Raw genomic sequence first — 24,455 nt, forward strand, 5'->3', positions numbered from 1 at the left:
AAGATAGGGACAATCTCTGCTCCCAGTCAAGTACTGGGGACCGCCATTCCCCTCTGGACGGCGTTAAATATGGCCGTTAAGTAAGGGGCGCAGACCATGGGTTCATGCTTAAATAGATCGCCTGGGAGTTTGTCCAGCCCCGGCGTTTTGCCAGCTGCGAACTTAGATATTACTGCACAGACCTCTTCCACAGTGAAAGGGTCCCCGTCCGTTTGAGCAGTAAGATTTGACAGCAAGCCCCCTTGGTCCCCAATATTTTCGGCAATAGCCCCTCCGTAGAGGGTGCAGAAGTGATCCTACCACACACCTGCGGCAATTTTTGGTTCAGCTGCCGGCAGAGGCTCGCCTGACCCCGTATTCACGATTAGCCAGAATTTCCGAGCGTCTCTTGTTTTGAGGGCAGACATTAAGGTGGCCCAGTTGTCATTGTCCCATTCGATCTTGGCATAGTGAATAAGTTGCTTATATTCCAGTCTCCTGGATTTTATTAGTGCCTTGTTATTATTTTGCTTCACAGCCCGTAACAAATCTGCCTTCGCCTTTCTGCAGGCCGATTTGGCGCCAGGGGGTTTAGTACCTCTGCTAGAGTGCTGGTTAGCTCCTGTTGTAGGTCCCCTAGTTTTTGATGTATGTCAGGGGTGCAATTCTGCGTAGTTAGAGCACCAACAGCTCCCAGTACAGGGACAAACCGAGCGTAAAGCTCAGCCACTTGCTCAGGGTGTGTTACCAGTTTGTCACATCTAACTCTACGCCTATTGCTAGATAGAACCGCCCTTGAATCAAGAGCATCATTTGGCATACAGGTATCATTGGAAATGCCAGGAGAGGAAAGCTCCAAGATCAACGCGTTATGATCACTCTCGCCTCTGGGAACGACCCTAAAGTTGATGACCTTGTCCCATGCACGACTTTCAACAAATATGTAATCCAAGCGAGACTCTTGGCCAGGCTTGTTAAAAGTACATGTTGGGGGGGATATCAGATTTTTGCACGTCCATTACAGGCCCTAATTGAATGATTAAGTGTTGGAGCCATGATTTGGACGGCTAAGGGGGTCCATGACCTGGGTGGGGGGCCCTCTATTGGGGGTATATACCAGTGCTCATCCTCATCCAGGATAGCACCATCCATCAAGCCCGGGAGTGGCTCGAAGTGGCAATTCAGGTCACCCCCTACCACAAGTTAAGTACCATGAGGAATGGTGTTCAAGAATAAAGAAAGCTCCTCAATGGTTCTGGACTCGCTTGTAATGTTTGTAGGCCTGGAATACACATTAACCAATGCGAGCCTTGAGGCATTTTGCCACTCTAAGACTATGCATTGTACATCCTTCGACAGAGTGTTCATGGTCCTGGCTTTACAACCCAGATGGGAACCCACCCAAATAGTTAGTCCCCCGAATTGCCGACCCTTTCCCCCCCACCTAGCCAGGACTGAAAATGAGGCAAAGCCACTCCGTAGTAGGTCCTCCCTAGCCCAAGTTTCCTGGAAAAGGCACACGTCATTATTATCTATAAAATAACCCCACTCTGGACAGCCCATTTTATTACGCAGATCAGCCAGGTTCCAGGACAATATTATCAGTGAGTCAGCATTGGTTCTAAGTACCCTGTTTGGGGAACATTGTCCTATTTTAATTGTATTGACTAATAGGATGTGTAAGGTATTTGGGCCTGATGTCAAAGAGTCACAATTGCTGGCTCCAGTGGGTGCGCATGCCAGTGGGCTTAAATGGATACTCTCCCCATGGTCAGCTCCTTGGGACTTTTCCTCACTTTTGTGTTTAACAAGCCCCCTCTGGTGAATTAAGTTAGGGGTAGAACCATCGGTTGTCCAAGGTCGGCCTGCTACCCCATAATTACGCTGTAGTCAGTCGACCTGGTCCAGGCAGCTGTACCGGTTGTAATCAAGGTACTGGGTAGGCATATAGGTGTTGTGGGCCTTGTCCCTAGGCCCACTGCTCTGCCCTCTGGATACCACCCTGGTCCAGCCCACCTCTATTTCCTCTTCAGGACAGGAAATATCAGATGCATAGAAGAAGGACAATGGTAGGGACTGGATGATTGTATCGTGGTCACTGGCCGGCCAACTACAGATGTGGTAAACGGTTCTGGGGTCCATGAAGTTAACTAGGACACAATCCCCGCTAATATTCTTGGTAGTGTTGCCCACCCAGCTAACCCTTCTAACCATCAAGATTTCACTTGAGATATGTGGTGGGAGAGGTCTGTGTTTGTTCAGCCAGCTTGTGACTTTGTTTTTAAGTGATACAAATGATTCAGGAGCTAGGGTATCGAGCTCGAGGACTCCCGTTAAAACCACTGCAAGGGGAGCTGCTTACGGGGGTAAATCTATTACCATTTTCTTACTCGATATGTTACCCTCAATGACTTTTTGCTCCCCGCGCGAGGTAGGCTTTTGGGCCAACCTCGTAGAGCTAACAGGAGGGGCAGAATGGGTAGTCCTAATTGGAAGACCCCGAACTGTAGAGAGGGTAGTTGCTGTGGACTGGATGTTAGTTATAGGAACAACTCCCTCATCGGTGTCAGGCTTCCCCTGCTTGATTCTGGCAGTTTGTAAACAGTCAGCCATAGCCCCAGCAACTTTTTCTAGATTTATTAGCCTGAGCTCAATTTGGGCAAGTCTAGCATCTAAGGGGCCTAACAGGGACTTCAGAAGAATACCTATATTAGAAATCGATAAGTCTCCCTCGGCCAGGGTTACCCCACCAGTATTAGAGTTGTTGGGCATCACTGTGGGAGAACTCAAGTCAGAAGATGTGACAATTCCGCTAGTTGCAGGGGGAGCCACCTTGCCTTGTACCTGGACCATGGAATCCTGGTGGCTGGATTGTTTAGCTAGCTTCGCCTTTCTCCCCCCGCTTGTCTGGGCCCCACATTTTCTTTTTGGAACAGCCCCCTCTCGATTCCCTCGCAGCTGACGGGTATTAAGCTCAGGTAGGCTGTCAGCTGCCGAGTTGTCACAAATGTTGGCCACTGGAATGGACTCAGGGATAGCCTGTAGGGAATCTCTGCCCCTTGCGAGGCTACTCCTGGGCTTCGGCGAGGCAGTGGTTATCAGACAAACGTCCTGGCTTGGGGAGTCAGCAACAGGGGAACCATGCACCTTTCCGGAGTTCTAGCATTTGCTATGTGCCCCAGCGAGGATCTCTTAGCATTGTCAATTCCCTGGGACAATCGCCGTTCTAAAATAGTTATTTCGTGTGATCACACCGAATTTGCTCTAACCAAGAAATTGCCCAAAGTACCTGCCACATATGTGCCTGAAGACATTGCTTTACTCTTGGTCTCTCGGCTCGTCATTGTCCGACCTGGCGTGTAACAAGATGACCAGTATTGGTGGAGGCACTGGGTCACACCAAGATAGTCGTGGTGAAGGCCAAGAGGGGTGGCCCGGTCCGGTCTTTCACAGTCTCGAACGGCTTAAACGGGCCCAACCTTGGCCCGGGGTTCGCCCGGCGCACGCCCGCGCGCGTTCCGCGCAGCAGGTGGCGTGCCGAAAGATGTAGAGCGTGGGGGGAGGGGCGGGAAGAGCACACAGCGTCACTCCCCACGGGCTGCTGGTCCGCGCAGTCCCGCTGGCGTAGAATCAGTGCCCCAGAACACACCAACAGAGTCCTTCTCTCGAGCGGCTCCCGTGAAGCAGGGGCCGCGAGGCGCTGCTTTTATATCCGACGTGGAGGGGGGGGGCAGGAAGAGCACAAAGCGTCACACCTCACGGGCTGCTGGTCCTCGCAGTCCCGCTGACGTAGAATCAATGCCCCAGAACACACCAACAGAGTTCTTCTCTCGAGCGGCCCCCGCTTCTTTGCGGGGGCCGCGAGGCGCTGGTTTTATATCTGACATGGAGGGGGGCGGCAAGAGCACACAGCATCACACCCCACGGGCTGCTGGTCCTCGCAGTCCCGCTGGCGTAGAATCAATGCCCCAGAACACACCAACAGAGTCCTTCTCTCGAGCGGCTCCCACGAAGCGCGGGCCGCGAGGCGCTGGTTTTATATCCGACGTGGAGGGGGGCGGGAAGAGCACACAGCGTCACACCCCACGGGCTGCTGGTCCTCACAGTCCCGCTGGCATAGAATCAATGCCCCAGAACACACCAACAGAGTCCTTCTCTCGAGTGGCTCCCGCGAAGCGGGGGCCGCGAGACGCTGGTTTTATATCCGGTTTGGAGAGGGGTGAGAAGAGCACACAGCGTCACACCCCACGGGCTGCTGGTCCTCGCAATCCCGCTGGCGTAGAATCAATGCTTCAGAACACACCAACAGAGTCCTTCTCTCGAGCGGCTCCCGCGAAGCGGGGGCCGCGAGGCGCTGGTTTTATATCTGGGTGGAAGGGGGGCGGGAAGAGCACACAGCATCACACCCCACGGGCTGCTGGTCCTCGCAGTCCCACTGGCATAGAATCAATGCCCCAGAACACACCAACAGAGTCCTTCTCTCGAGCGGCACCCGCACATTCAGGTTGATCATAAACACACCTTAGATGGGATTCAGTGACACATTTTTCACCTGTAGATCGAGGCCATGTTCGGGTGATGTGGGGGTTGTGAAGACGCTGTGTTGTTGGCTTGACCAAGATGGTGCCCCGGGCCGTCTGTCAGTTCTTATACGTTTTATGTATATTATGATTTTGAAGCCAACAATGAAATATTACTGATCATTAGAAATGTGTAGAAATAAGCTGCTTGAAGGATTCCAAAAGACAATTGAAGGATCCATTGATAATGCTTTTTGACCAAAATCTGTTGACAGAGGGAGAATAAGAATGTTCGTACTTCACGAACACAGTTTTTTTTTTCTCCAAAGATACACATCGGGGCAAGATCCCACCTCAAAGACCTATTATTTTTGGGATGGGGTCACATACAGAAAGAGTTTCAGAATATGTTGACATCTTTTTGGGTCCCATGGTTTCCACTTTACCATCTTTTATTAGAGATACTAAGGACTTACTGAATCAGATCTTGGGTGTATCTTTGGAAAAAGACTACTTCCTTCAAACAATGGATGTATCTAATCGATGTACCATAATAGATCATTGTAAAGGACTAGAAGCGCTTAGATTTTTTTGTTTATGAAATCCTCTAACAATATTCAACATTTAAGAACGATATTGGATTTGATGAAATTCGAGATTGAGAATAACCTTTTCTTATATCAGGAGGAACTGTACCATTTGGAATGCAGAACAGCAATAATTATTAGGTTTGCTCTCTTATGCGAATCTATTTATGGGTTTGTATGAGATGAAGCATGCCTGGAGTGGCGATGTATACTGCCCCAACAAAGTGATACTTTGGGGCAGATACCATGATATTTAAAATACAAAGGGAAGTTACGACAGGATGTTATTGACACTTACGCTTAGGTAACTTTCACAACACGGTTACATTTACAAACAAACGATTGGTCACGCCCCCTAGACCCTTGCCCATGTGACTATATATCCTCACAGACCACGATTCACATTATGTTTTTCTGCAATTTTTATACATTGTTAAGGAAAAGATGAGCTAGGACTGAGACAATGCCTTCCCGCATTTATTAAATTGCAACTTTTAGATAATGAAATTTTGAATGATTGTATAGCTACATATATGAAAGGGGTTGTTAGATTGAGAGAAACAATGTAATATATCATCCCCTAACTGCGATCAACCAGATGCCATTTCTAACCCATGCACATGTTTGAATGATGAAGTATGAGGCTGATGTCTTTTTAATAACGTTTTTTAATGGCTTTTAAATCGTTTTGTAGAATTGATGTATGTTCTTCTTGTACCATGCTTTTATGGTTTAATACTTGAATTGAATAAAGCGAATTTTGATTTGATATGGAAGTTGGGCAGAGGATGAACATAAATATCATCAGTATCTCAATGACAATATCTTTAATGTGACCCTAAGTTTGGAATATCATACAATTAATTTACTCTTTTTGGATGTAGAACTTTATATAGAGAATCATCAGTTACTAACATGAATGTTCCGCAAACCAATGGCTGTGAAAACATTGTTGCATGCTAGGTGAGCCAATCCTCTAGAATAATAAGATAATACACCCACGACGAGTTCCTGTGCTGACTAAACGCATTTAACATCACCGCACACAACTTCAGTTTTATGGACAAGCAATGGCTCTAGTGCTTTATTGGATTAATGCATTCCCCTAAGGGATGGGCATTTAAATGTATTAGAGCAGTTTGAATCTGGGAAGGTCCACTCCGCCTTTCATCATTCTGAGGTTGACAAAATGATTAACATGGAGTTGAGTAACACCACATATCCAAGAAACTCCTCAGGCTGAATTTGCACTTTATATGTACATATTATGTTATCTATAGATCAGTGGAACTTACTGTTCCACAATGTGCAGCCAGGCCGTCACAAAGTGTTCTGATGCTAACACTATACATCAACTTCAGTGACTGAAAAATGAATACGAATAAGATAATGTAGACAAATGTAGAATTCCGTAGCTATCCTTAGCGCAGCAAGTGCAGTGGCATCAGCGCCCAGGCATGAGAGGGATCCACTGCACGCAAATATACCTATCTTTTATTGCCCAGCATGGAATTTGGAGGCTAATTTCAATTGCTTCTACTATGCCCATGACACCCTTGCTACGCTAAAGGTGAACTTGAAAAGGAAATTACCTGATCATGCCCCTTAACTATTCCAAACATCTGCCACTAATCAACTAAAAATATCAAGAATCAAAAAGCAATTCTAAGAGAAGAGGGGAAGCCCCGTAACTGCAAACTTAAAGTATGTAATCACTCAGTGGCCATGCAGAAGGATCCCAAAAAAAAATTTAAAAAAAAGAAAAGTAAAACAGGGAACTCTGTCCCACAAGGGTTTTTTATTGGTGGGTTGTTCTTCTAAAAAAAAAAAACAAGAGATGTTCAGGGAAGAGTCCGCAGACAAGGGAAGTAGTCCTCTATAATGTTCCTTTCTCTCTCCCTTCCTCTGGTTCCCAATTGGCTCTTGCGGGGCTTGACAGTTCGCTCTACTTATCCCTCAAATGAAAACACACAAAAGAAAACAGCTGAGGGTTAGGAGAAGGGCTACTGGACTCTAGTAAGCCTCCACCTTATCACCCAAGTGACTGTGTTTTACAGGTGTTTCAAAACGTGCAGTGCTCTGGTGTTTCAAATCTCCCACCACTTCCCAATCACAAATTAGCGATAAAGTGGTACTTGCCTTCGGCCACGACCCTCCGGGGTCGTGGCAGAAGGAGTCCAGACATCCTTCTCTCCCAGGGGACGGTTGGACTGATAGCTGTTGTCCCTGGGCTGGCCTCTGCAGTCTGCCTCCTTCTCGTGGGTCTTCCTCCCAGGTTCCTCAATCCTGGAATCCTCTCCTGAAACACCCGGTCCTTCCTTCAGCGCGTCTTGCTCCAGCGTCTCTCTCTCCTCCAGCATCTCTTTCTCTAGCATGTCCTGCTGTTTCAGCGTCTCTCCCCTCAGCGTGTCCTCTTCCTCCAGCGCTTTAGACGCCGCGGTGGTCACGTGTTCTGCATTCTATATCGCTGACACGCAAACTGGCTTGGCTTCCTGAGGCACAGTGGCGGCCATCTTAGGTGTCCCGATCGCTGGATTACACTGCCCCTCCGCGACCCACATTATAGCTAGACATTCTTTTTCAACAGTGGCATAATGTCTCTCCCTGGGGAACAGTTTTCTACTGAGGTATAACACAGGTTTGAGATGCCCTAGGGTATCTGGCTGGGACAATAAGGCACCAATCCCCCTATTTGATGCATCTGTCTGCAAGACAAAAGGTCTTTTGAAGTCTGGGCACATTAAAACCGGTGTGGTATACAAAAGGGTTTTCAGGGAATGGTAGCTGTTTTCTTGTGCTTCTGTCCATTCTATTTCATTGTCTGAATGTCTTTGGGCTAGAAAGTCGGTAAGAGGACTAGCGATGTCTGCAAACTGGGCTATAAACCGTCGGTAATAACCTACCAACCCAAGGACGGCCCATACCTCCTTCTTAGTACTGGGGCGTGGTATGTTCTGTACCGCTTCTACCTTGTTGTGTTGTGGGCTTATCGTACCGGCTCTGGTGGTATAACCTAAGTACTCAATTCGGTTGGTTGCTAACGTGGTTTTCTTGGGATTTAGTGTAAGTCCCGCCTGGTACAAGGCAGAGAAAACTTGGTTCAGGTGAATCATATGGGTGTCCCAATCTGGGCTGTAGACGACTATGTCATCTAGGTATGCTACAGCGTATTATTGGTGATGTTTCAGAAGGACATCCATTAGCCTCTGAAAGGTGGCGGGGGCACCGTGGAGACCAAAGGGCATTACGTTAAAATGATATAACCCAGAGGGCGTTGAGAAAGCTGGGTTTTTTTTGGCTTCAGGACTTAGAGGTATCTGTCAATACCCTTTGGTCAGATCGAAAGTGGACATCACTGTAGTTCCCCCCAGACGTTCTACCAATTCGTCTACATGGGGCATGGGGTAACTATCGAACTTGGAGTGAGCGTTTAGTTGACGAAAGTCTACACAGAATCGAAGGCTGCCATCATGTTTGGGTACAAGGACCACCGGGGAACACCATTCACTTTCGGAGGGCTCAATAATACCAGTCTGTAGCATGGTATCTACCTCTTGCGTACAGCTGCTCGTCGGGCTGCAGGGATCCTATAGGGTTTAAGTTTTATCACTTTTCCACTTTCTGTTTTGATATCATGTTGTACTAAGGAAGTACAACCAGGCATACTAGAACACAGTCCTGCATAGTGATCTAAAAGGTTATATAGCTGATGCCTTTGTTGGGACGTTAAGTTGTCGCAAACTTTGGGTCTCTCTGTTGTGGTCTCTGAAATGGTAGGGAATGTGATTTCGAGGGGTTTTGTGAGGGTAACATGTTTAACCGCAACCTTAGTCTGGGAAGCAGGGTCCTCCCATTTTTTTAGGAGGTTAATATGGTATATTTGATCATCCTTTCCTTTATGGGGAATGGAGACTCTAAATGTAACGGGGTCCCTTTTTCCTTTACTATATAGGGACCTTGCCAGGTCGCTAACAATTTTTTTTCACAGGATGGCAAAAGGATTAGTACCTTGTTTCCCACATTTAGGTGTCTCATCCTGGCTCCATTGTCATAATAGGTCTTTTGCTTTTGTTGTGCTTGTTCCATATTACTATGTACTTGCTTCCATAGAGTGGATAGGTTGTCTTTTATTGATTTTGTGTACCCAAGAAGAGCTTACCCTCGTCCTCTTCCTCGGTCCATTGTTCAGCAGCCATTGCAAGGAGCGTACGGGGTTTTCAGCCGAATAGGAGTACGAAAGGGCTGTATCCAGTAGACGCTTGTTCTTGGATGCTGATAGCGAAAAGGACAAGGGGAAGTTTCCGGTCCCAGTCCTTCCTGTTTTCATTGATACTTTTTTTAGTATCGTTTTTATGGTCCTATTACACCGCTCAACCAAACCATCTGTTTGAGGATGGTAGACGGCTGTTCTGATGTGGCGAACATCAAGTAATTTTCATATTTCCTTCATAAGACGGGACATGAATGGGGTTCCTTGATCGGTCAGCAGTTCACAAGGAAACCCCACTCGAGAGAAGAAATCAACCATGGCCTGTGCTACCGAGAGGGTGGTGGTACTGGTGAGAGGAATGGCCTGGGTACCTGGTGGCATGATCCACCAGAACCAGAATGTATTGGTGACCCCTTGCCGAGGGAGGAAGGGGGCCTACCAAGTCCATACCGACCCTCTTAAAGGGTACGTCAATAATAGGCAGTGGGTAGAGAGGGGCTTTTCTTTCATTTGATGGATTAACCAATTGACATGGGGACATGAGGAACAGAACCTTCCCACCTCACTGTAAATCCCCGGCCAGTAGAATCTCTCTAACAAGTATTTGAGGGGGTGTTCTTGCCCATAGTGCCCGCCCCCAGCATGGTTATGAGCAAGATGCATAGCTTGTTCCCGGAAGGATATAGGGACAACCAATTGTTCTATCGGTTTGTCAGGGAGCTCACACTTTCTAGAGAGAAGACCTTGTTTCATACATAAGGGCCTACCTTGTTGTGGTCTTCGTGTTCCTCTGCTTGTTTCCATGCATACACTAAACTCCTGTCATCTCTCTGGTTTGCCCTGAAACTCCGGGGTGGCATGTATGTGCTTTCTGGGGAGGAAAGAAAACACGTGACAGAGGATTCAGAAGATTGTCTATACCGCTCCCTCTCTCTCCTTTTTTCCACCCTTGTTTTATTAATCTTTATGGGGTGCTTTGTATGTCTTCTGCAGCGAAAGGAGCAGTTGTCATTTGTCTTATTGACTACTCTTGAAGCAGTGCTGTTAAAAACATGAGTGTCAGACGTGACCGTAATTCTTCAGCTAAATACTTAGCAGTGATTGGCTGTAAACCGGGAAAACGAGGTAACCATGTGTATTGGGTGGTATGGCACGTTTACTCCTAATATTTTTTTCCGCGGACTTTCAGTCCGCATACCATTACTCCGCGAGGTCTTTGACCTCACATTCCATCACTCCGCATTTTTTCACAACGCTTGTGCATTTACCACGCATACCTTTACAACGAATTACGTTGTAAAGGCATGTATGGTAAATGAACATGCGTTGTGAAAAAAAAATAGACTTCAAGAAGATGGAACCAGGAGGAGTGTGGAACCACGACGATGAGAGAGGTAGGGGGTTTGGGTTAATTTTTTAGGGGTGGGGGGTCATGCTGGGGTAGTGATTGTGTGGTGTAGCGTAGTGTTTGTGTAGTGTAGTGTAGAGTTGTGGTGGCTGTGTAGTGTAGGGTCATGCTGGGGGTAGTGTTTTAGGGTTTAGGGTAGTGTTGTAGTGTTTGGGTAGGGTCATGTAGAGGTAGTGTTTTAAGGTTTAGGGAAGTGTTGTAGTGTTTGTGTAGTGTAGGGTCATGCTGGGGGTAGTGTTTTAGGGTAGTGTTGTAGTGTTTGTGTAGTGTAGGGTCATGTTATGTTATTTATGTTATGTTATTTATTTATTTATATAGCGCTCGGCTACTCAAAAAGAGTGTCCCGGCGCTTTATTGGAGAAAGGAAACACTGCAACATAATAACATAACACCAGATAAAAAGAAAGAAAGAAAACCAAGATACCTGATAAAACTCACAATAAACAGACTACTGACTGAACAGCCAAGTTTTAAGGCCTTTTCTAAAGGCCAGCAGGCTAGTGGCTCCCCGTAAAGCAAGCGGCAAAGAATTCCACAACTGTGGCGCCAGCAATCCAAAAGAGCGACCTCCGAGGCGCGCTTTCTTTACACGAGGAACAACTGCCAAGTACAGGGATTCCGACCTCAGAGACCTGGTCGGTTGGTAAAAGACCAGTCTCTTTTGGAGGTACTTGGCTCCCCCCTTGTGAAGAGCCTTATAGGCCAAAGTTAAGGCCTTAAAGGCAATCCGCTTACGGATGGGAAGCCAGTGCAGAGTTTCTAACAGGCCCGACGCACTGGAACGCCTATTCAAACCATAGATTGCTCTTGCAGCGGCATTCTGCACCACTTGAAGCCGCTGCAGCAAGTACTCTGGTAGGCCCAGGTAAAGAATGTTGGAATAATCCAACCTGGACCCAATCAGAGCCTGGACTGTCAATCTCCTGTGCTCCTCAGAAAGCAGGGGCAGAAACCTCCGCAGCATCCTAAGGATGCCGAAACAAGTGCCCGACACCCCCAAGATCTGGGATTTCAAGGTTAGCCTATTATCCATCTTGACCCCCAGATTCTTGGCAACCTGAGAGGAACAAGACGGGGGGAACATATTTGATGGCCACCAGGCCTGCCAGTCTGGCTCTGTGTCACACCCGAAGAAAAGTACCTCGGACTTATCAGAATTGCACTTGAGGCTGTTCAGATGGAACCAGTGAAAAACAGCCCCAAGGCAATCCCGGATACTCTCCCCATCAAAGTCACCTCCTCTCGTACAAGAGAAGAGGAGCTGGGTGTCATCCGCGTAGGATACGACCTGGGCGCCAAACGACTCCACCAGCGCCGCCAGAGGGGTCATAATGATGTTAAAGAGGGTCGGGCTCAAAATAGAGCCCTGTGGGACCCCGACTCCCAGAGGCGGCATCACGGCGGAATCCGGCGGCGCCCAGATCGTTTGCCGGCGGCCGGCTAGAAAGGAAGAAAACCAGTCGAACACCGTCCCCCGAAGGCCTATCTCAAAGAGTCTGGCGAGAAGACCATCGTGGGGAACGGTGTCGAACGCCGCCGACAAATCTAACATCACCAGCATGACTTTGCCCCCCGAGTCCAGAACCCCTTTAATGGTTTCTGAGACCTCGAGGAGCGCAGTCTCTGTGCTGAGATGGGGACGGAAGCCCGATTGGGTGGCATGCAGGATCTCGTTAGTTTCCAGAAAATTGGACAACACACCTTGTACGTGTTGGGGTAGTTTTTAGGGTTTAGGGTAGTGTTGTAGTGTTTGTGTAGTGTAGGGTCATGCTGGGGGTAGTGTTTTAGGGTTTAGGGTAGTGTTGTAGTGTTTGTGTAGTGTAGGGTCATGCGGGGGGTAGTGTTTTAGGGTTTAGGGTAGTGGTGTAGTGTTTGTGTAGTGTAGGGTCATGAGGGGGAAGTGTTTTAGGGTTTAGGGTTGTGGTGTAGTGTTTGTGTAGTGTAGGGTCATGCTGGAGGTAGTGTTTTAGGGTTTAGGATAGTGCTGTAGTGTTTGTGTAGTGTAGGGTCATGCTGGGGGTAGTGTATTAGGGTTTAGGGTAGTGTTGTAGTGTTTGTGTAGTGTAGGGTGATGCTGGGGGTAGTGCTTTAGGGTTTAGGGTAGTGTTGTAGTGTTTGTGTAGTGTAGGGTCATGCAGGAGGTAGTGTTTTAGGGTCGTGTTTGTGTAGTGTATGTGTAGTGTAGGGTTTTAGGGCTTAGGGTTGTGTTTGTGTAGGGTAGTGTATGTGTAGTGTAGGGTAGTGTTTTAGGGTTTAGGGTCATGTTAGTGTAGTGTAGGGTAGTGTATGTGTAGTGTAGGGTAGTGTTTTAGGGGTTAGGGTAGTGTTGTGGTGTGGGTGTAGTGTAGGGTAGTCTTTTTGTAGTGTTGGGTAGTGTTTTAGGGTTTATGGTAGTGTTTGTGTAGTGTAGGGTAGTGTATGAGAAATGTAGGGTAGTGTTTTAGGGTTTAGGGTAGTGTTGGTGTAGTGTAGGGTACTGTTTGTGTAGTGTAGGTAGTTTTTCAGGGTTTAGGGTAGTGTTAGTGTAGTGTAAGGTAGCGTAGGGTAGTGGGTAGTGTTTTGGTGTAGGTGTAGTGTAGGGTAGTGTTTGTGTAGTGTAGGTTAGTGTTTTTTGCAGGGTACTCACTTACCATTAAATCTTTTACAATGAGTATACCTTTAAAATGCATGCCTCCGCGTTGTAAAGGCATGCGCGATAAAGGCATATTCGTTGTAAAAGTTTGCTTTGTGTTAATTTGAGGAGTGATAGTATTTGCGGAATCATTTTTGCGGAGTGATGGTATGCGGGGTATTTGTATGCGGAAAAACGTCACATATTCGTATTGGGCTGCCCGTGAGGTTAAGTAAAGCGTTCTGATAGTCGGGTGCTCAAAATTACGTGCCAGCGTGCAACAAACAGTTTGGTGCTCGCTCGGAAAGCAAGGCGATTGAACATGGCGAATTCAAAAAAGTTATCTTGCATGCAACGTGAGACATTAAAATGTCGCACTACGGCTGGTAACTCGGAAAAATCATACTGTTCATCGTTGTTACAGATCGGGCTCTTAACTCCCAATAGATGTAAACACTCAGTGGCAGTATGTTACAGGATTCAAGTAAGACGCCATTCAAATCTGGTGTCTTTTAAGGAAATAGACGATGGATTACTGACCACGTGATCTATTACCCAGGCATAAGTTTGAGCTCCATCTTTTAGTGGGTAGTTGATTATAGCATCGATTGAGAGTTCTCAGTGTGTCTGATTCAAATCTTTCATGCACATAAACTGTGCAAAAGAATGAAAAAAGCGGCTGTGCCAATGTAAATCTTATCCAAAAGAGTTAAAACGTCGAAGTGTAATATTGTGAACTTAGGTGATGAATGATGTGCGGTGTAAGCGCCATTGAGGATCATGGTGCTTTCAATAGTACATATCTATGTAAAAAAAGGGGGCAATGTGTCAACTTCATGAGGTTATAGAAATCATAAATTTCCAAAACATAAATGGCACGTTTCTGAAATAAGAATATGAAGTAAATTGCATGAGACTAACAGGCGTTTAAAAAACGTGATTATCAATCTGTGAGTGACAGATTCTTAGTTCATAATAACTTTATCACAGAAAACACGCAAATTCCAAGTGGTCGTTGAGTCCCTTGGGCTTCATTGAATCTAGCCTGTAGATCCAATCGTTCTCACTCTGTAAGAGAACTTCAATTTTCATCACAACTTCCAAGATGGTAAATTTTAGTTGTGCGATGTTGTGTTTTCTCTCATTGAAATGAGTTGCAATGGTTGATTTGGTGGTTTTTGTCCTGATGTTACTTTTATGTTCTAGTATGCAAGTCTTTATTTTTCTGTTACTTTTCCCAACATAAACTAGGCCACACGGGCATTTTAACAGATACATTACATTTGAAGTGTCACAAGTGGCTGTGACATTCAATTTGATTGGTGTGGCTTTCATCAGGTGCGTGATGGTATTGCCTTTAATTATACTGAGGCAGTTGCTGCAGTTATGACAGGGAGTGGTCCCTTTGTAAGAGACTGAATCTGATTTGGCTGTGGGTTTCAAACGTTCTTGGATGTTTCTGCTCCTAGTATAAGCGAATATTGGTTTATTCTCGATAGTACTGTGCTAATCCTATGCTTAAAGACTTTGCTGTAGAAATACCAAAATACTTTGTCCCTTTCTGTCTCAGCATGGATGGGACTGAGCTAATCCTACGTTTAAAGACTTTGATAGAAAAGCAGATATTTGAGGTGAGCAAATTTAGAGTGTCGCCGGTGTTGAGAGTGCTCTATACTGGAGCTGTTTACCGCCTGTACTTATGAACTACCCAGAGTTCTCTGCTTTTTGGCTTATTTTATGTGTCACTCTATGCCTGAAAGGGTATTATGTTGACTTATACTGAGTGCTCCCTTGTGTCTGGACAAAGCTTTACCTCTCTGAAGAGCTCTAACGAGAGCAAAACACGTGTCAGGGGTTACTTTTATTAATTTCAAGTTGGCTTGTATGGTATTTTACCAGTCCTAAACTGTAAAACTGAGCCTGGAGTGGTAAAAGGCTTTGACCGACATTGTAATGAGGCCATAAATGCTTTAACTATTTAGTTACGGTTTTCAAGATATTTTGGAGGCAATACAGCACAATAACAATTAATCAGCCATGTACAATGTTGTAATCGATGAACCAAATAATTTCAGATGTCAGTCATGTCATCAATGTCATAGAACATATTGTGAGTAATGTAATATGTTTGCTCGTATGCAGTGCATGGCAAGGGCGGCGGTATAGTTACTTCAGTTAACCATAACTCATTGAATTTCAGTGGTTTGTTGGAGTTTAAAATGTGATGCTTCAACTGACATTTTCACCTAATTATAACTTTACATTTTTTTAAATGTAAAGTAATATTTTATTACCATGTGTAACTATGCCAACCTCTGCTGAGAACCGCCTTTGGTTGTGAGTGGCATGAAGTTGGCTGCAGGCCCTAGCCTGTGGCCAGGGCCTGTGGCTAATACTTAGTGGGTGGAAAACGTTTAAGGGAGGAGCTAAGGTGGATGAGGTTTGTTAGGGAGAGTTTCATGAAAATTTGTCAAACGATGCAATGTTATTAGCAAACAAAAAAATACATTTCTTATGATAACTAGGTCCTAATTGTAAATATACAATTGTGACCACCCCAGTGAAATATATATACAACACATAGGATTCTGCAATCCCTGTGCAAAAACCTGCCTCTTATTTAATTAAGATAGAGGAATTGTCATGCATCCAGTTTCTTAGGATAAAGAAATTACATCAGAACTCAACTTTAATATCTTATTACAGTTGACTTTGGATTTCATAATGCTGTTGTGAGAACCAGCATTCCAGGACCAGAAGGAGGTACAGTGTGGATAGAGTCCACAAACCCCAGAGGTATAACAGAGGTTAAAGTCAGGACTGACCTTACTCTCAAAAGTGGTAGCTTGGCTGAGCAGTAAGGCAGTACCAGAGGACAGTGTAAAGCATTTGTTGTACACACTCAGTCAGCAAAGGATTTCACACACTCAAGGACTGAACTCCAGGCCAATTGTTTCTATATCAAAAAGATATAGTTGGTTTATTTTTAGAACCAACAGGCATAAAAATATACTTTTCTCTATATGAGTACTCTCATGTAATTACTTTGCAAAGAGGCAATACACTTTGTAAACACAATAGATTCAGGGGTTGGAGGAGGCAACACAATTCGAGACACACTATAGCATTGAATCAATGGGTTTTCAACATGTAAATACAGTGGATTACTTTGTCAATTACTTTGGCAGTTCCAGGACTGGATTCTAGATTCAGTCCTGTGGTCTAAGCTGAAACCAATTTAGTAAAAACGTTTTAGATTTTGCAGTGATTTTTCAGAAATATAAAGCTGTTTTAAAAGTTCACACTTACAAACTTTTCAATGAAAATCTGGCAATGTTATCCAATGGGAGAAAATTCAGGTTGCAGGTAAAGTACGATCTCGTTACTTTTGTAATCCAGTACTGGGTTTCTAAGCCCAGCACTGGGGTCTCAACTTAAAATAGGTAGGTAATTGCGTTTCAGTATTTCGTAAGATTTTGAAAGAATATTTCAAGTTTTCAAAAGTAGACACTTAAAAGAAATTTCATAGAAAAACAGACAATGGAGTCCTATGGAGAAAATACAGATTGCTAGTAAACCTGGCAAGGATTACTTGTATGGTTCAGTACTGGGCTACAAGGTACAGTACTGGCTTCTCACCTGATCACAGGTGAGTACTTCGGAATTCGGGTGATTTTATATGAATATTGTTAGTTTCCAAAACTTCACACTTAGAAGATTTTTCGAGTCAAGCCAGTCAATGTTATTTAATAGCAGGTAAGTGAGTTACCGGTTTCCAGGTGAGTACTCGACTGGTGAAGTTATGGTTCTAGTACCCCAAAGGGAGGCACAGGGAGCTGTAGGGCGCGGGTTCTGGGGTGTCTTTGGGTGTCGGAAAAGCTTACCCTCAGCTCGTCGCGGTTTGGATTGCTCCTGGTTATGAGTCTGCAGGCATCATCTGTTTGGTCGAGGAGGGTCTTTGGGCACTGGACTTTGGGTCCCAGTCACCGGGGGACGTCCTCGTGGTCTTGGTTCGCTCGGGCACAGGCCGGTCTCGCCGGGTGCAGAGTGGGCTGGTTCGGAGCTTCCTGGCTGGCACCAGGGGCTAGGTTGCAGCAGAGCCTCTGCTGATGGGAGTCCCAATCTTGAGATGGGTCAAGGCAGGCAGGTCCTCTGGGTGTCCCAAGGTTGCTGTCCGCGTGATTTGCCGGGGATAGGTAGGAGCAGGTTCCAGGGTCGACAGGTTGGTAGGGCTGGGGCCAATTCAGTTGTTGTTGTCCTGTTGTTAGCAGCTGCGCGGCGGGTCCTCTTCCTCTTGATCTACTTTCTTCTTTTCTTATCGGGATCTGAGGGAGGAAGGTTCAGGGAGCCCCTAAATACTGAATTTAGGGGTGTTACAGGTAGGGCAAAGGCAGGGACCAATAGGTCCCTGTCCTGGGGTGGGTACACCCCCTAGCCTGCTCCTCTCCTGTGGGAGGGGGCAGGAGCCTAGCTGTGATTGGGCAGGGCTCCCCATCTTCAAGATGGCCGGAGCCCGGGGTCGTGCTTCACCTCGTCTCCCCCACTTGAGGGGTGGGATCGGCACAGGCTGGCACCCCCCCTTCCTGGTGTAGTTTTTCCCGCCAGTCTTCCCGCCAGAGTGGGGGTCAGAACTGGTGGGGGCCAGTTTCTGGGTACAGCAAACGGTCTGGAGAAGCTCACAGAGGTGGCATGCCTTTGAAGCTTCTCCCTGCCCATCCTGGGGGAGGAGACCTAGCACTTCGCCCAGGATGTGCATTGTTGCAGGCCCAGGAGAGTGGGGGCTCTCCACTCAGGGGTCCAGCAACATGTCTGCTGTGTGGCAGCCTCTGCAGCCACTCAGCCCAGACGTGGATTGTAGGTTAGGTTTTAAGGGGGCATCTCTAAGATGCCCTCTGGTGCATTTTACATTAAATCCCACACTGGCATCAGTGCGGGTTTAATGTGCTGAGATATCTGGTACCAAACTTGTCAGTCTTCAGTGTAGCCATTATGGTGCTGTGGAGTTTGTAATGACAACCTCCCAGCACCATATACTCTTAATGGCATCACTGCACTTACAGTGCCCAGGAATGGCCCTGGGTACTGTAGGAGCACAGGGCTCATGCACCTGTGCCCACACCTCTGGCATAGGGCACCCAGCTAGAGGGGTGACTGAAGTATGCCAGGGCAGTGGGTTCTCTGGGCATGGCAAACAGGGATGTGTGCCATGTGGACTCCTTGTTTAGTTCTGTACTTAGACACTCAGCCTGCAAAGGCAGTGTGTGGGTGTCAGAGTACAGGGCCTCTGAGGGTGGCACAATCAGTGCTGCAGTCCTCAGGGGTCTTCTCTGGTCACCATGCCCTGGGTACCTAGGGTACCATTTACTAGGGGCTGATAGGTGACCAGAGAAGCCAATTGGGTTTTAGTTTTGACACAGTTTTAGGGAAGCAACACAGAACCTGGGTACCTGGTTGGCAGGAACCTAGGGCAAACGCAGTCAAAGCACATCAGCAGTTCAGAACAAAAGTGGGGGCATACCAATGCAAGAAAGATGGCGCTTTCTCGCACTTATCACTTCTCAGAGTTCTCTGCTTTTTGGCATAATTTATGTGTCACTCTATGCATGAAAGGGTATCATGTTGACTTATACTGGGTGCTCCCTTGTTTCTAGACCAAGCTTTACCTCTCTGAAGAACTCTAACGAGAGCAAAACACGTGTCAGGGGTTACTTTTATTAATTTCAAGTTGGCCTGTATGGTATTTTACCAGTGCTAAGCTGTAAAACTGAGCCTGGAGTGGTAAAAGGCTTTGACTGACATTGTAATGAGGCCATAAATGATTTAACTATTTAGTTACGGCTATCAGGATATTTTGGAGGCAATACAGCACAAGATCAATTAATCAGCCATGTACAATGTTGTAATCGATGAACCAAATAATTTCAGATGTCAGTCATGTCATCAATGTCATAGAACATATCTTGAGTAATGTAATATGTTAGCTCGTATGCAGTGCATGGCAAGGGCAGAGGTATAGTTACTTCAGTTAACCATAACTTATTGAATTTCAGTGGTTTGTTGGAGTGTAAAATGTGATGCTTCAACTGACATTTTCACCTAATTATAACTTCACGTTTTTTAAATGTAAATTAATATTTTATTACCATGTGTAACGATGCCAACCTCTGCTGAGAATGGCCTTTGGTTGTGAGTGACATGAAGTTGGCTGAAGGCCCTAGCCTGCGGCAAGGTCCTGCGGCTAATACTTAGTGGGTGGAAAACGTTCAAGGAAGGAGCTTACGTGGATGAGGTTTGTTAGGGAGAGTTTCATGAAAATTTGTCCAATGGTGCAATGTTATTAGCAAACAAAAAAATACATCTCTTATGACAACAAGGTCTTAGTTGTAAATATACAATGGTGACCACCCCTGTGAAATATATATACAATAGATGGGATTCTGCAATCCCTGTGTGAAAACCTGCCTCTTATTTACTTAAGATAGAGGAATTGTCATGAATCCAGTTTCTTAGGATAAAGAAATTACATCAGAACTCAACTTTAATATCTCATTACAGTTAACTTTGGATTTCACAATGCTGTTGTGAGAACCAGTATCCCAGAGGAACGGAATGTCAAGTCATGGAAAATAATTAAAGCAGAGGTTTAAGGAACAAATGTAACATTTTTTTTCTGCAGCTCAGTTTTCTAGCCGAACAGAGACTAGCAGAAAGAAGATATTTACTGCAACATGTTTATGTTTTTGCTCTCCTTAGGTAATTATAGAAAATTTAGAAAGGTTACAATATTGTATATTCATACACTTTCTGAGATCCTGCACCTTTTGTTTCTTATAAAACAGATTCTAATATCTTTTTGCAACAAATAGCTAAAAGCTTTTTTGATGAGTTTTATTTTCCACTTAAGTTCCTCCCCTAAAGTAACTATAACTTGTGCCTCCACCATACACAGTGTTGTCAACAATGAGGTCATTTCAGATGTTGCAGTGAAATTATCAATCTTGTCCTGGTACAAGTCATGACTGAGGTAATATGGGAAGTAATTAGCAGTACATGGGGGGGTGAGTTATAGAAACTTTAGTGCACAAGTTATTGTTACTTAAGATAACTAAAACTAATTTCACTGGTTTTATTAGTTTAAAATGATGTGTCTTCCCTTACATTTTCACCTAACTATACATCCCATAATTCTTTATTTTTTTCAATTAATTTTTTTAACGGAAAGCAATATTGTATGCCGACCCCTCAAAGTACACTGCCATTGCAGCCAGGCCCTGTGTCCAATCACCGGGAGCAGTCAACCCCATACCAAGCATGGCCTGCTCAGTGTAGAGATTGATCCAGGGCCACGTGCGCACCAATTCTGGCATGTCTATATGTTTCTTCATTTGAAAATCAACACATCTTCAATGAACTAGCCCCGTTTTACGAGAATGTATCTAAATGATCCTGCTATATAAATGACATTTTCCTTTCATGGCAGGGACCGCGAGAATCCTTGGAAGCATTTATTCAGTGGCTCAATTTGGGTAATGAAAATCTCAAGTTCACTTCATCAAAAGATAACAACAGCTGTGATTTCTTGGACATTAGGGTTGAAAATAACAGTGGCACCTTGAAAGTTGAGCTTTATACTAAACCAAGGTATAGGAAATCAATGCTTCACTATGATCGCAATCGCCCTATAAGTCAAAAAGACAACATCCCGTTCGGCCAATTTTTAAGGGTCCGCCGGAATTGTACCAACTTGGGAGATTATAAGTTCCATGCCGAAAAGGTAATACAAAAATCTACTGATAGGGTTTACCCTAAGAAATTGGTAAAAAGAGAGTATACGAGAGCCAAAAACTATCATAGAGACTCCTTTTTTTAACCTAAAATAAAAAATACAGAAACTAAGAAACAACAAATTCATTTGTTACTAATTTCAGCAATACATGTAATAAAATAAAAAATCTAGGGCCAGATATAGGTAGCCTAATATCGGTCAGTAACGGCCGAAATTACAGAATTTCAGCCGTTACTGACCGGTATTAGACTTTTTAGATGTAGGAGGCCAAATTTAAGGATTCGGTAATTTACTGAATCGGTAATTTAAGGAATCGGTAAATTACAGAATCCTTAAGATACCGATTCGGTAATTTACCGAATCCCTAATGTAGGGAGCACTCAAGTGAGTGCATTTCTCATTTAAGGATTCGTTATTTACCACCAACTACAAGTTGGAGGTAAATATCGAAAACCGTTAAAAAAGCAATTTTGTGATTTTTTTAACAGTGCCATGTGGCAGACATACATGCCCTTAGGGCATGTATGTCTGCCACATGTGCACCCATGCACTATTCAAGGGTGCAACAGGGTGTCAATGTGACACCCTGCCACCCTTGTAAGTCTTCCCCCTATTACCGATTCGGTATTTACCGAATCGGTATTTCCCATTCATTCCTATGGGCCTTCAGGCCCATAGGAATGAATGGGAATTACCGATTCGGTAAATACCGAATCGGTAAATACCGAATATTACCGATTTGGTAATATTTACTGAATCATTAGCTACATCACATTTACTGATTCCTAAATACTAAATCGGTAAAGTTCAGTATTTAGGAAACGGTAATATGTGATTACCTACATCTGGCCCCTAATTACCAGAAACGGGCAACTTATAAATGGCAAAAATATAGCTACTTTCAATAAACCGATCTTTTCATACAAAATAAACCGCACCATAAGAAATTGCTTAGTACACACCTGCAGAACAAATACCGAAAGCAAACAACTTAGTATAACAGATGGTATGGTACTTAAGGGCAACTTCCCATGTAGTTCCTGTAACAGCTGTGCAAACATAATAAAAGGGTAAGCAATAGCACATAATGGTACTACACACTATTTGAGAAGTCTGGTTAATTGCCGGACAAAAAATGTTATTTACTTAATAGTATGCCCCTGTAACAAAGGTTATATAGGTGAGATTTCACACGAAATAAGAATAAGACTGAATGAGCGCAAATCTGCAATTCTAACAAAAAAGAAAAACACTCCGCTAGTGGATCACTGGAAAGAGAGGAATCACACAATAGATGAGTGAAAATGGTGCATTGTAGTAGTAGTACAAATAAACATAAGAGGAGGTGACTCAATGATTAAAAGGAAAAGGGGAGAACAATATTTCATGTCTAAATTTAACACCTACAAGAACGGATTGAACAGCAAAGAAGAATGGGAGAGGCTTATATAATAATGTAGATACCTAAGTCTCCCTTTCTACTCATTCTGATTAGAACTAGCATATTAATCATAGTAGCTGTTTAATCTAGTTTTATATCCTGAGTATTGACATCAACGCAAAAAATGTTTTTAATTGAGTGATAACGATCTCTGTATCCCTAGCCAGATTTCATGTAATATAATGGCTGGGTGGTAGTTTTAGATACAATGTATTAGTCATTGTAGATCATGTGAAGACAACTAGTCATTAAAATTAAACACTGTATTCTTTTCCGCTAGGCTTTATGTTGAATGACTATTTCAAAATGGCCGCAGTCTTTTGCAGGATATATACTACTACATCATAGCCAGTACTGTTAGTTGCAAATAGGTTCGAAAAACACTTCTCCATAGGTTTTGGAATAGCCCCCCATATATAGCTGATATAACTAGTTTGGTAGAACCAGTGGTTTTGATGTGTCTAATATCATTCATTGAGAAACTAGGTCTGGCCAGTGATAACAATAAAGACCATTTTAAGATGGCTGACTCAGTCCGGTAATACCTCCAATATGGCAGCCGAGTAACTCCGCAGCATCTCTTACACAATGCAGTATAGTGGAGCGGTTCATTTACAGTCAACCTGCCGGTTTCCTGTTATAAAAGGAAGCAGCTCCAGGCAGGGTGGTTTGAAACATCGGGAATTTGAGGATAGAGATGCAGAGCCGGTAGAGCTGTGATATGCTGAGTCTTGACGAATCCAAAATAGTAGTATGTAAGTCGTTTTTTCGTAAGTTTTACGTTTGGTAAACAGCAATTAGAGGAGTGGTCATTGCTGTTTTAAAATAGTTAATCTCAAACCTTGAATTCAAGTTTTCCATCCTTCCTCTTTTTTCTCATAAACGACAAAGTCACACACCTTTGGATGTGTGATACGCAATATAACTGGTGATTTGGCTTTATGAATAGCGAAAATTCACCTTTGCATTTTGGTTTAGTAAGTGTACTAACCGGAATGTAGATAAAACTCTGATATAAAAAGAGATCTTTAATAGCAAATATATTGCTTTATGCTTCTGCCGGATTACCATACACTCATAGAAATTTCTATTTTTAGATTGTGCAGAGGACAGTGATTTCCCAACCTGGGCCTCTATAACCAAGCCATACAGCAATATACAAAAGCAAGGTGGCAGTTTGTCCATACCGATTGGGTTGCAAGGTAAGAAGTTGCTCCAGCAGATAATTATGCATATTTAATGATTTGAGTTTTCATATTGTAAAAATGTTATCTGTTACTTTGTTTTTTTGTATGGCGCAAATCACCACTGGTCTCTAAGCGCTTTGAAAAAAGAGGAACACAACCAAGTCACTAATACTCCGCCTGCTGCCGGGCTAACCGTTAGGCAAGAGCAATTGCCTTTTTAAACAGGTAGGTCTTCAAGGCCTTTCTAAAGGGGAGTAGCAATGGTTCTCCTTGTAGAGCTTCCGGCAGCTCATTCCAGATTTGAGGAAGGAGAACCGACAACGCTCCTCCACCTTTGGATTTCAGTTTGAATCTCGATGATGCAAGCTTACAGGCCTTGGAAGAGTGTAAGGCCCTGCCTGGAATGTACCTTACCAGTCGATCTTTAATGTATTTTGGAGCATTCCCATAGATAGCTTTGTGGGCTATGCAGAGGCACTTAAATTGCACTCTATGTTCAATAGGCAGCCAATGCAGTTTAAGTAAAAGGGGGGTAGCTCGTGTTCTCCTTGGGAGGGAGAAGACAAGCCTGGCTGCATCATTCTGGACCACCTGCACTTTTCTGAGAAGTTTCCGAGGGAGACCAAGGTAAAGAGCATTACCATAGTCCAGCCGAGAGATAACTGTGGTGGACACAATGGATTGTAGTACAGGGAGAGAGAGGATAGGGACCAATTTCCTCAATTG

At 44.6% G+C, this 24,455-nt stretch overlaps 1 protein-coding gene across 3 annotated transcripts in view; it reads right to left on the bottom strand.

Annotated features, from left to right (window-relative positions):
• The window catches only part of LOC144771763 (arylsulfatase D-like), a 713,936-nt gene that overhangs the window by 13,993 nt on the left and 675,488 nt on the right, over nucleotides 1-24,455 (bottom strand). The window contains exon 10 of one of the 3 annotated variants that reach the window (XM_078656061.1): nucleotides 10,064-10,167. The exons of the other annotated variants lie outside the window; for them this stretch is intronic. Within the exon in view, the coding sequence (XP_078512187.1) occupies nucleotides 10,064-10,167 (104 nt within the window). The remainder of the gene's footprint in view (nucleotides 1-10,063; nucleotides 10,168-24,455) is intronic. 3 annotated transcript variants of the gene reach the window in all.

The sequence above is a fragment of the Lissotriton helveticus genome, chromosome 8 (assembly GCF_964261635.1).
Source record: "Lissotriton helveticus chromosome 8, aLisHel1.1, whole genome shotgun sequence".
In the NCBI taxonomy this organism is placed as follows: domain Eukaryota; kingdom Metazoa; phylum Chordata; class Amphibia; order Caudata; family Salamandridae; genus Lissotriton; species Lissotriton helveticus.